This window comes from Podarcis melisellensis (genome assembly GCF_964234715.1).
Source record: "Podarcis melisellensis genome assembly, chromosome: 4".
NCBI classification, from domain to species: domain Eukaryota; kingdom Metazoa; phylum Chordata; class Lepidosauria; order Squamata; family Lacertidae; genus Podarcis; species Podarcis melisellensis.
This window is the reverse complement of record NC_138531.1, coordinates 45,842,977-45,856,300: the sequence shown is the minus strand read 5'-3', so window position 1 is coordinate 45,856,300 and position 13,324 is coordinate 45,842,977. Positions and strand designations below refer to the sequence as shown.

Below are 13,324 nucleotides of genomic sequence, written 5' to 3'. Positions count from 1 at the left end.
CCACGTAAATACTTTTTGGACTTCTTCTACAAACCTTGGGCTTTCCCCAAGTGGGCTCATACCGTCCTTTTTTTTTTCAAAGGTGATGTCATTTGAGATACATAAGCAACAACACTCACTCCTATGCAGTGCAAACGGAAGGAAGGATCTAGCTAGGAATAATGGTGGGATAACAGTCTACAGTGGAATATTCTTTGATATATTTCATGCAAACTGTTAATTATGGAATTATTAGGGTTATGTTGTGGTGATATTATTGTTTTTATTCTGTGCTCTTCTTGTACCATTGCATTTAAAGACTGCTTATTTTCTGTGAATTGCTTTGGGAACCAATGTATTTGTGGGAAATGCTGCATATAAATAAAATGAATGACTTTATTTGTTGAAAGACTTATCGAAACAGCATAAGATTATAGCATGAAGACTAGAAAGAAAGGATCTCAATTAGAATTAATGTCATTATAATTCACCACTGTCACTTCAAATGAAATGCTTCCTGCCAATCTCTATGTAAATATCTGAGTGGACGTTTTATTTATTTTTTTACACCATTTGCTACTCCAGGGTGAAGTTAAAAGTACTTTCCTTGCTTCGAATTCACTGCTGCCAGTTACTCCTGCCATTCCAACGTTCCATTATTGATTGTATCATTTTGTATTAAGTTACTATCATTATTGTAGGGGATATTGGTTGGTCTCAAGACATTATAGAGACAACGCTGTCACACCAGCCTAGTTATTATATTTTCATGCATAAATAAAAGCCCTCCAATCCAGGCATGGCAATTCAATTCATGGGCTTTGCTCCCCATTCACCCCACTGTAGTGAATGAGATGCCACTATCCCTCCACTACAGCACTCGTATTTGATATTTATTCAGCACTAAATAAAGGAAGCAGGGAGCAGGTTTCGAAGAGAGGCTTGAGGAGCAAAGGGACCACGTCTCCATCGACCCATCACTCCAGAAATCCCTCCGCCGCCCGGCTGCTTGCGGCTGCCAGTCCTCCGCTTTCTCTTCGATTTGTCCTGGACCTTTGCAGCCCCCGCGGGGAGTTTGCGTCAAAAGCAAAGCAAGGGGCGCCGAACGGGGGACTAACAAGAGGCAGCTGAAGATGGCAGGTGGCCAAGAAGAACGGGCACACATCCCTAGAAAACCTAAGTTTTAAAAAACTTTTTCCCCCGTCTGAAAGCCGTTTGTTGTCACGGGCTAGAGCCCGAGGAGAAAACTCCAGAGGAAAGCTTGGAAGCGCTCGTCTTTCCGAAAAGCCTCTCGGACGCCACAAAGGCCGCAGAGAGCGAGCGACCCGCCCCACCTGCCGCCTCCTCCTCCTCTCGCCCCAGGGCGAGGAATGCGCGGCGAAGGGCTGGGGCGGGAAAAGGGGCGCGCGCCGGCCGCTGCCCGGGGCATCCGAAAGCCTTTCCCGCCTTCTTTCCCTGGAGGGAGCCCTGCGAGTGACGTGCGCGGCGCGGCTCGACGCCGGCCCCCGTGCCGCTCCTCCCGCCCCTTGCCCAGACAGGGGGAGGGAAGAGGGGAGGAGTGATGTGCTGCTGGGGAGAGCCGGGCTGCGCGAGCCGAGAAGTGGCGACTGGAGGGAGCTGCCGCCTCCCCGCCTGCCTCGTCCGTACCTGAGCGGCAGGAGCCACAGCAGCAGCAGCGAGGTCCGCTCGCTCCCCTGGCTCGGCGCTGCTAGCCGAGGGGCGCCGGCTTCCCCGCTCGCCCATGGCTTCCTCCGGCAGCGGCATGGAGGAGGTGCGCGTCTCGGTGCTGACCCCGCTCAAGCTGGTGGGGCTGGTGTGCATCTTCCTGGCGCTGTGTCTGGATCTGGGAGCCGTGCTGAGCCCGGCCTGGGTGACGGCCGACCACCAGTCTTACCTCTCCCTCTGGGAGTCCTGCGAGAAACTCAACAACCCGGAGACCTGGCGCTGCATAACTACCTTGAACAGCGGTGAGAAGGGGGGGGCACCTGCCCGGCACCTTTTCCCTGCCTTCTTCTTGACTTGAAATCCCCCCCCTCGTTTCCTCCCCGTCCCGCGCCTCTCCCTCTGACCCCACCCATTGCAGCAGCGCCCCCAACATCTCTTCGGGGAGGGTCCCCCCTGCTCCCCCTCCATCCCGCCCCTAGAATCGCGTCTCCTTCCCTCATCCCCACCCGCATCTTACCCGCCACCCGCTCAGGTTAGCCTTTTCCTCCGCAGCACCGGACTTCTCCTCTGCCCCCGCTTTGCCCCCTCTTTCCTCTCCAGGATCCATCAGCGCCACCTCTTAACAGAACGCCTTTTCTTCTCCTGAACACTTCTGCTTCCATAGCGGTAGCCTCGCCTTCTCAAAACGCCTCTTTTGTCCCATCATCCGGAGTCGGCAGGCCGTTGTTACCCACGTAGGGCATTGCTCATTGCCTCCTGCTGCCCACCTGGACCCAGCGAAACCCGCCTCTCCATCCCTGACCACTTTTCCATCCCACCTGACTTCACACCACAGCACACCCATCCCTGCATCCTAATCTGAACCTACTCCTTTTTTCCTCCCACCTCATCTCAGATCCTCCCCAGTAGTCTTTCTCATTGCCCAAATCCAAATGCCACATTCTGCTTTAGTTGTGATCAATCCATCATACATGCCCCCAATGCCCTTCCTTCCCAGCACCCCATGAGCTGCAGTCTCAAGTCTGCCATTCCAAGTTCCAATCCTCTACCTTTCCCTCTTTCTCATGCTGAATTAATTCTTTATGTCTGCCTGCTTATTTCCCCAGCTGTCCCTCCTCCTCATAGCCTCATGTAGACAGAGAAGCAATATGTTTAAATGATGCGTCTGTGAAGCAGGCAGTTAAGGATTTACATCTACACACATACAGCATTATGCACTCCTTTTCTCTTGTCTTGGATACAGCAAGGGCTAGAAAACAGGGCTAGCTTTTTCAAAGCATTTGCATCATGGGATACCCTGTTGTTGTTTTTGATGAATTGGCGGATTTCGTTCATGAAAAGAGCCTCAATCCTGCATGTTGTGTTGTGAAGGTGGTTTGTGGATTATCTTGCTGTTGTTTTTAACTTCAAATCAGTATTTTACCCTATAACCAGTTCCCAAGCTGAAGCTGACAAAAAAAGTTGTGGCTTTCAGTTCATTGAATCTGTAGCCAACATAAGAAGCAACACTCTCCTGTCACTGTATTCTGACACTTTCCCTTTTCTGTTATTCCTGTGCTCTCCTCCTTCTCTGTCCCTGATGAGAACTTTCACTAGGCAACATATGCAGCTTTGTCTCTCAGCCTCTTCCCCCCTCTCCCATGTACCGTATCTTGTTGGCCTTACTGGCATTTATCCTGTTTCATTTTTTCTTTCAGTAGGCAAAATAATATCTCCCCCTAATGGAAAAATTGCCCCTTGAAATGAGCAAGATTGTTTCAAAATCATCCCTCCATCCCCATATCAAGTGGCTTGCTCAGTCTGCAAAAATCCTTTTTGTGAGAGTTGCTTCTATTTTCCACTGTATCACAGCTGCTTCTATAATCTCTATTGGAAACATCTACAAGTTAAACTGTAGCCTTCACTTACTAAGCCCTAAATCTGATTTTGAATCATGTATTACCCTTGTGTTTTAAGAAATTGTGCAATAAGAGATTGGTTTCCTATTGGTTTGACTGCCTGCTGTGTATTTTGCTACATGCCTTTGTTTCTTTGAAAATTCTTAAAAATATTCTTGGAGATCTTTGCTTCAAAACTGCAGCAGAGGTCCTTTCTTTCATTTTGTACTTTTTATCACTCCGTCAAGTAAGATTTGGTGTTGGGTGAGGTTTGCTGTCAATTGTGTCATGTAAAGTAAATCATTTTGATTTGATTTTTTAAAGAATTGCTTCTTTGCGCTGTTACCAGGGAGTCTAAACAAACTTTGTAACAGAGCTGTATTTTAAAAAAATCTCTTCTCCCCTCCCACCCCACCCCCTGAAATTTATGTAGGAATGTCAGCTTTGACTTGATGTGTCTCCTTAGCAACAGGAATCCTTTTGCCCCTTTCTCTGTCTTCTAAAATGATATCCCTTGATTGCATAAAGACTTTTCAGATGAATTGGGTGGAGGTGGGAAGTGGGGGACCAAGTTTCAGTTCAGCTGGTTTTACTTTACGTATTTCCTTACCTTCCAAAGTATGAGGGAGTAGGTAGGTTAAATAGTGCACAGATCAGCATTAGAGGACTGCTAAACACTCTCCATTTGCATCTGGCAGACATCTCCCTTTTTAGATTTTTCCTATAGAAGTGTGAGTGAGGGGAATGGGTTGGATGTGATCTGAAGGCTTGTCATTGCATTTTTGAACAATAAATGAATGGGAAGAGCAGGTATTTGTTGTTGTGTCTTCCTGAATGCCTTCCTGCTCCTTCAGGAAATTTCAAGGCTCTCCCATTCTATGAAGTCATAGACTAAGCTTTACTGGGGTTTTTTTTTGTTTGTTTAAAATAGTTTTCCATGTTTTACAAGCTGCTGGGAATGACTACTGAGGCTATTTTAAGCAAGACCTTTCCTTTAATTGTATCTGGGTCTAGAGTCAAGCTTTGAAAGCTTTCCTGAAATATGAGAATGTGCACTGTTTACACAGACATGCATATGCACAAATGTTTGTCCTTTGATACAAACAAATCCTCTGCACAAGCTGGCAAAAGGCCCTCATTGCATTGGGTGAGTAATGGATGGGGTCCTAAGTCTATAGTGTGATTTGTTCTACATTCACAATAGCCCTTTGTTGTTAAGAACTTAGCCTTTTTTCTTCTACATGCCTTTGTTTCTTTGAAAATTCTTAAAAATGTAAAACAAAGTATCCCTATTCTGTCTCATTGCAGGCAGGGCTTTTAAGGTTAAAATAACTGGGATATACTGGAAATAAGCAGAAAGAGCTTCCTTTAGGAAGACTTTTTAATTATGACACCAGGGCAAAGAGCATTGTCACTGGAGAAACAGAAGGAGCCAGAGGCACAAGGCATCTCCCCCTACCGTCTTAAAACATTTGCTTCATTGTCCCTTGAAGGAGAGCACCTCAAGTGGCACAATCAAGGGCAACCACACACCGGAGCCTGCTAAAGCATATCCAGGGTTTAATTAAAAACCTTTGTCTTAATTAGACTTTAGGTCCTGACTGCTCTCAGACAGGGCACATTTGGTTGTATCTGCAGCAAGGAACATCCTCTGAGCAATTACCAGAAAACAGTCTCTTTGTCCAGTTTTGCTAACGGCCAGCATATCCCTTGTTAACTATATAATGTGCTATATAGCTGTAACACTAACTGAGCATCAGCATGTTTCTGCTAACACTGCTAATACCGAAGTGGGAGAGAGGCTGTGTGTATATTTTAAATATTTCAGGAGGCATCCAGCCATATTAAATTTGCCTGATAATAAACTAGACATTCAGTTTTCCCTCATCTGTGCAGATGATTTGATAAAAAAATGCATGTTTTGATCATGGCATTTTAAAATAAGTCGGTAGATTTCAGCTAAGATCCCAGACTCCCGGACAGCCCTGTTGATTTCTCTGGAGCTACATGGTAGTAAAATTGTGAAGAGTCATAGCTTGGAAGTCTTACATTGTTGTTTTGATGGAGCTTAGGCCATTTAAAATAGCAACATGGCTTATTCTTACATCAGAGCTATGTGTAAGTGCATGCATACTGTATTTTCTTATGGCATTTAATGTGTGAAGAATGTAGCCCACATGTATGGCACACTGCATTAGGTTTTCAAAGCCTTTGCTGTAGAATTGTATGATGCTGAATTATGCTTGACATACTATGTCGTTTATTACAGATCAGACATACTACCTTTGTAGCATTGGCAAAATTAAGTGGCACTTTGAGATATGGTATTTCTAGACAATGTGTATTTTCACTTAAGCACATACACATGCATTTATACAAAAAAAAGCGTTTTGGGAGTCTGAATCATCAAAATAATATTACACTGATAAAAACATAAACAAACATTATAAAGCTTTCTTCTTTACAGGATATTATTGTTTTCTCTGGTGAAACATGTATCATGATGTTTATACAGCAGCATTCAAATGTGTTCCCTATAACTTTTGGGAACCCATAGGACTAAATACTTACTAGTTTTATCTAGGATCTTTCAATGTATTGTTAAAAATGTAATGCAAATTAATTACTTCTTTATTTTCACATTGCATTTAGAATATTGGGGATTCAAAATTCAGCCCAATCGGATTGTTATTTTAAAAGATAAAGTTGAATTGATAGCTTCTGGGGTTTGTTCTTTGTTTTGGATGAGGAAATGAAGTGAGATCTAGCTTTACCGAAATATTGCAATATCCCATTTTAAATCTATTATCTACTAACTAACCTATGTTTTAACAGTCATAGTTTGTGTGTCTGCTTATTTTGCATGAGAGCAGCTGTTCCAAGCGGAATTGACAGCTCAAAAGCAGCTTCCTCCTGGGAATATGTAGATCATGGCTTTAACTGAGTTGATAGTGATGGATATTTGCAAATAGCTCAGCAAGACTGATAGTCACAACACACTGTTCTTCCCTGCCTTCCTGGAAATGTTTTCTTAAAACTGAAAAATAATAGCTAAGCAGAATGGAAAAAGCAATTGTTAACATAAAAAGTTTTACAGACGCCATGGCCAACAAGCTTTATAAAAGGCAAATTCATGTCTTACTCTGAAATGTAACTAGAAGATGGATTTTAAAGAAGGATTTATTTTAAAGCTTTCCAGAATGTACCCTCTTTTCCTCAAAGGAGTAATTGTGATATATTGTATAAGAATGCAAATCTTTACAGCATCCTTGCATCTCTGGTGGAACCCCTCCCCATTTTGAACCGTTTCTACAAGTTCAAGATGCTTCCTCTGCAATCCAGGAAGGCTAATCTACATAGAGCAGTGTTTCCCAACCGGTGTTCCGCGGCACACTAGTGTGCCGCGAGATGTTGCCTGGTGTGCCGCGAGCGAGTCCAAAAAAGGTTGGGAAAAACTGGTTTCTCTTTCAAAAAGGAAACGTGGGTTAAAGCGGCGCCGCCGCCTCCCACTCACTTTCCTGCTCTGGCTTCCCTAACAGTTTTCCGAGTTGCGTCACTGGATCCAGCCCCCTTTTCCACATGTGACATGGGGCTGGAGGGAGGGAAAGAGGGCTTTACGTCGCGCACAAAGGCAGCCTCCTAGAAGCGCTCTGGGCCGGCGCCGTTTCACCGAAGGCGCCGGAGGACCCCCACCCTCAGCTCCTTCAGAAAGGAAGCCCCGCCCCTCGGCTCCCTACGCCGCCAGGCAGCTCAGCTGACTGACGAGGACGTTCTGCGGCGGCGGCCGCCGCACAACCACCGCAGTTGCTGGCAGCGTCCGCAGCGCAATAAGTAACAGCGCCTGGTGCTGCCAACTCTTTCTCTCTCTCTCCCGCCCCGCCCCCAAGCTCTCACGCGCCCCGCGTCAACATCGCCGCGCGCAGCTTCCCGAGCTTGAGGCCAGCCGCTGCACGCACGCGCCGGCTCGTAATCGGCTCCGGTTGTTGCCTTTCTCTGCCGAGGTCGGTGGACCCCGAGCCTAGGCTTCCTTCCCGCACCCCGCTTTCCAAAGACCGCACACCAGTTGGGCCAGTACATATTCCCCTCCCGTGACTGGAGCGGAATAGCCCTTTCTCTTCTTCCCCAACCCTTGTCGTTGGAGGAGTCCCTCAGTCCCTCGCTTTGCTGCCTCCTCCCCCCCCCACCCCCAAAGCTTGGAGGTTCCCCGGCAAGGGGGAGGGGAAAAAAATTGAAAGTTACACTTTCGTGCGTCCCTCCCGGCGTGACGCTGCACGCTGACGTCACGGGGCTGTAATGGTGGTGTGCCTCGAGATTTTTTTCATCAAACAAGTGTGCCTTTGCCCAAAAAAGGTTGGGAAACACTGACATAGAGTGTAGTGCTGATAACACCAAGGTTGCAGGTTCAATCCCCTTAAGGGCTACCTGTGTATTCCTGTATTGCAGGGGTGGACTTAGATGACCCTCACGGTCCCTTCCAACTCTACAATTCTACAATTCTATGATTCTTCTAAATCTTTTCTTTTCTGCTGGCAAGGCATGCAGCAACTGGGGGGTGTCTAAATGGTCCTCACCGGCAGCCATACCACTAAATAGATAGTAGTTACTTTGAGGAATTAGATAGAAAATGTGCAAAATCAAGCAAGTACATCAACATTTCTGACACTTCCAATTCAGAAATTCTTATCCAGTTCAATGGTTTGTATAGTATAGTGGTGCCTCTGGTTATGAACTTAATTTGTTCTGGAGGTCCATTCTTAAGCTGAAACCGTTCTTATCCTGAGGCACTGTTTCACTAATGGGGCTTCCTGTTTCATGTGCACACCTCTGGTACGCAACTTCCGCTCACATCCTGGGGCAAGGTTCGCAACCAGGAGCAGCTACTTCCGGGTTAGCGGAGCTCATAACCTGAAGCGTTCATAACCAGAAGTACCACTGTATTGTTTATTAATTTCTACAGATTTGTAGACTGCCCTTCATCACTTCAATGTGATCTCAGAGTGGTTTCCATCAATTCACATGCACATACACACAAAATAAGCAAAAAAATAAAAACAAATGTTGAAACAATGCATTTAACAAAATAGTAATAGAGTAACAGCATAAAGCATGAATGGTTATAGTAATAGGATAACTAGTGGTTGCTGGTTAGCTCCAAAAGCCCATGTTATCTTTACCTGCCAGCAGAAGCCCATAAGAGTCTCCATTATTTGGACTTCCAAAGGAGGGGACTTCTAAAGCCAGGGGTCACACCAGAGAAAGCCCTGTCATGCACCACCATGTGGTGGACTAAGCCCATTGAAGCGACCACAAGAAGCGCCTTCCTGTCAGCCACATAGCCCTAGACAGATGGCAAAGTCATGGACAAACATGAGCGACTTTAAAAGAGGATTAGACAAATTCATGGAGAACAAGGCTATCAGCAGTTACTAGCCATTATTCTGTTCTTTGTCCACTGTTATAGGCATTAGGACTCTGAATACCAGTTGCTGGAAACTGCAGGTGGCCAAGTGTGGCTGCACACAGGCATCCAGCCAGCCACTGTGACGACAGGATGCCGTGCCAAATAGGCATTGGCCTGATCCACCAGGCTCAACTTATGGTCTTTAAGGAAAAGGTGCATCAACACTAGGGTCGCCCACATTAAATACGTGGTTAAGGGTAATTGCATGCAGCAATGTGCGTGTTAATCACTACTTCACTTGAATCTGTGCTTTGTTAATATTTCACTTGAAAATCTTTGAATCAAAGTTAGGTGTTTTGAGGGCTCCATTCGCCTCCTTGGTAACCTGCCCAGATAATGTGTGACCTGATTTTATTGATGTTCCGGACTATGAATAAAATAAAGGAACAGTGCCACCACAGCTAAAGCATTGTTCTGTTCCTTGCAAGTGTGGCAAAACCACTGTAGTTTTGTATAAGCACTGCTTATACACTTAAGTGCTGTATAAGCACTTAAAGTTGTTCTGGGTTGTACTCATTCATTTCCAGCCGGATTATTCTGAAATGAATTAAATATGATTTGCGGGTGGCAAGATGGGGTCTAGTTTGTCCAAGCCTTGTATTTCTGCACCTGTTGCACAATCGCCCTAGTGGCCAGTTCATAAGAAGAATGTTTCTGTATGGCAAAAGTATGCCATCATTGGTATTCCATTCATTCATTTATTACATGTATCTCCAAGGAGGTAAGGGTGGCGCACATGGTTCTGACCCTTCCCAATTTATCTTGACAACAACTCTATGAGGTAGGTTAGGCTGACAGTGAGTGGCCCAAAGTCACCCAGTGAGCTTCATGGCTGAGTGGGGACTTGAAACCTGTCCAGCACTTTAACCCCTGTCTAGGAATGAAAAGGTCAGTGCATGTTCCTATGCTCCATAGGGTCACATCACCAGCACTATAGCAATGTTTCACCAGTGCCATGCATTTCCTTATGTAGTCATCAGCATCAATGCCTGTACTTAAAGGTAAAGGTACCCCTGCCCACACGGGCCAGTCTTGACAGACTCTGGGGTTGTGCGCCCATCTCACTTAAGAGGCCAGGGGCCAGCGCTGTCCGGAGACACTTCCGGGTCACGTGGCCAGTGTGACAAAGCTGCATCTGGCGAGCCAGCACAGCACACGGAACGCCGTTTACCTTCCCGCTGGTAAGCGGTCCCTATTTATCTACTTGCACCCGGGGGTGCTTTCGAACTGCTAGGTTGGCAGGCGCTGGGACCGAACAACAGGAGCGCACCCCGCCGCGGGGATTCGAACCACCGACCTTTTGATCGGCAAGCCCTAGGCGCTGAGGCTTTTACCCACAGCGCCACCCGCGTCCCAATGCCTGTACTTGCCTCTAGTCAAATAAGAGCTAGAGTCAGGTCCACTTGAAATCTTTGTGCATCTTGCAAGGTAGTCCTATGGGTGTCTATGTAGAAGTAAGCCAAATGTGGATTGCTTCCAGGAAAGTCTATATATAGGATTGCACTTCTAGGAAAAGTTGCTCATTTGCCTTTAGCATTGTGTGCCAACACAATATCAGGAAAGAAACACAGCAACCCATGTTTCTTTGATTATGATCTAGTTGTGAGTCTGCACATTATCACTTGGTCCTGTGAAGAGACACTAACACACACAGGAATGGGATGTCAGGGAGCAGCTTCCACAGCTTACCAACTGCCTCTTCGTGTTCTTGCACCTTAAGAATCAAGTGAGCAAAGGTTCCTTATCATGCCTGAGATGTCACCCAAATCAGGGAGAAAATACTGATGGAATATATGGCGAGTGGCCTAGAAAAGGGAGGAAAAAGCAAACAGAGCAACAGACACATGTGCTTTAAGATCTCCCAAAAAAAGAACATAAGTGAGCCCCAACCCCAATCCAATAAAATCCCTATTGGTCAGTTTTTAGAGGATAGACGTAGCTGTGCTGGTTACCTTGATTAACTTATGGTGAAAAGGCTACACACCCATCTTGTGTTTTAGACACAACAGGAATAAATGCAGACTGACAGGCAGTGGCTCTTCCATGTTTCAAATGAGCATTTTTCCAGCCCTATGTGAAGATGCCAGGGATAGGCTTGGGCCTTCCACTGAGTTATAGCCCCTTTCTCTGTATCTCTCATAACTCTTCTAGATCTTTCTGGGAAGTTTGTGCTTGGACCATATCATGTATAAGCCAACTGTTGTATTCAGTTTTGTTTTATTCTAAGCATGGAAGAAATCTTCAGTGAAGTGTATCCTAAACTAATTTATCTTGCTGTTACTGCTTTTGTATATTGCAGCATTTAAAATTTTAATGCCTGCTTCTCCTTTAAATATTTTTAATTGGGCTTCCGGAATTTAAAGGATGCTTTTACTGCTAGTGATAATATAAGTAGTCTAAATATTTTATGAGGTTTATATTTAGAATCAAGTGGACTGTAACCTTGACTCATACTCAGTTGCAAAAGATGCAGTAGGATTCATATTCATAATCAGTGGGAGTAGGTAGGTGCTAGCTTATGGAATATTGACTTCTTCAGTTAATATAAAGCAGTGTTTTTTCCTAGAAAAATAGATGCTGGTACTCAACATGAAATTGTTACAATAAGTGCCACACTTTTTAACAACAACAACAAGGTGCTGGTACTCCGTACCCTTGAATTCCCCTGAAAAAAAGCACTGATATAAGGAATAGTAATTGTTGGATCACTGTCAAAACGAGAAACAGTAACAGGTGGCATTCCACAGGAGCCCCTTCAGTTTAGTGCTGTCAACATATCACTACTGACTCTGATGGAGAAATGGAGAGTATAGAAAGTTAGGACACAAACCAGCCAAAGTTAGCACTTTATACATTTCAGTGGAAAAGTGAGCTCACACGGCCAGCTCTCTTCCATTGGAATCAATGAGAATGACCACTTGCTGAACCGTTCTCCAAGTTTGCCGTGCTAGAGAACTAGAGAGAACTGCAAATGCTACAGAGCACAAGATAACAATATTTTATGGTAGAGAATTCTATAGTTTAACTTTCTCTCACTACCCAGCTTCATTGGATGACCCCAAGTTCTAGCACTATGTGACAGGGAGAAAAACATACCTTTGTCCACATTCTTCAACACCATGAATAATTTCTACACCTTTATCATATGTCCCCTTAATTAAATAAGAAGTTCCAAACGTTGCAACCATTTGTCAAAAGGGAACTGCTCCAGCCTCCTGATAGTATCGACTGCTGTCCGCCTTCACTTTTTCTAGTTCTACAATATTATTTTTAGGATGAGGTGACCAGAACAGTACATGGTATTTGAGGTGTGATCATACCATAGATTTGTATAAATGCATTGCAATACAGGCAGTTTTATTTTTAATCCTTTCTTTAATGATCCCTAATATGGAATTAACCATTTTCACAGAAGCTGTGTGCTTGGTTATCATTTTCACTGAGCTATCTACCACAACTCCAAGACTCCTTTCCTAGTCAGTCACTGCCAGTTCAGATCCCATCAGTGTATTTTTTCTCCCAGTGTGCGTCAGTTTATACTTCTATTAATGTGTGTTTGCTATGTTATTGTCCATTTACCTGGTTTGGATAAAACCTTTTGGTGCTCTTTCCAATCCCCTTTTGTCCGTCCCCCCAAATAATTCAGTATTGTCAATAAACTCATCTACCTCACTGCTCACCCCTAACTAAAAGTCATTAATGAGCAAGTTAAAACCCAATATAGACCCTTGGGGAATCCAACTTATTACACCTTACCTTGTGAGAACTATCCATTTATTCCTTCTGTCTGCTTCCTGTTCTTTAATCCATTTCCAGTCTATAGGAGGACCTGTTCTCTTATCCCCATGGCTAAGTTTACTCATAAGTCTTTGGTGAGGGGCTTTGCCAAAAGTGTATGGCCAACTTATCCTGTAACTTTCTCAAGATTCAACTCTCTAGCTTGTGAAGCCAGTGTGTGCAAAGAGGGTATATTCTTGCATTGTATCTATTGTACACAGTTCAAGTGCCACTTTGGTTATGATGCTTGGTTTGCCCGATGCCTAGTTATGACACTTGGAAATAAATAAAATGTTATTTAAGACAAGTAAACATAAAATTTTGACAGAAACTATTTATGTTGAATATTTTGAAATGTGGCTACGGTTGATTTTCAAGAGCAGTAACTATGAAAATAGAGGCACAGTAACAAGGAAAAGAAGCAGCAAATTGGGGGGTGGAGAGGAAGAGCTGGAGGGCAGACAAACACAACACATGAAATCAATGAGATAAAACTAAATAGCTGAAAGAGATCATGGAAGTTACTAAGGCATGAATAAAGTTGACCCAAAATGCCTTCATTCAG

The 13,324-nt window shown here is 44.6% G+C and overlaps 1 protein-coding gene across 1 annotated transcript in view; it reads left to right on the top strand.

Moving 5' to 3' along the window:
• The first annotated feature begins 1,354 nt into the window (after window positions 1–1,354).
• Window positions 1,355–13,324, top strand: part of TMEM47 (transmembrane protein 47) — a 30,208-nt gene continuing 18,238 nt past the window's right edge. Inside the window, exon 1 of the mRNA XM_081908842.1 lies at window positions 1,355–1,946. Coding sequence (XP_081764968.1) covers window positions 1,721–1,946 — 226 coding nt within the window. The 5' untranslated portion in view covers window positions 1,355–1,720. The remainder of the gene's footprint in view (window positions 1,947–13,324) is intronic.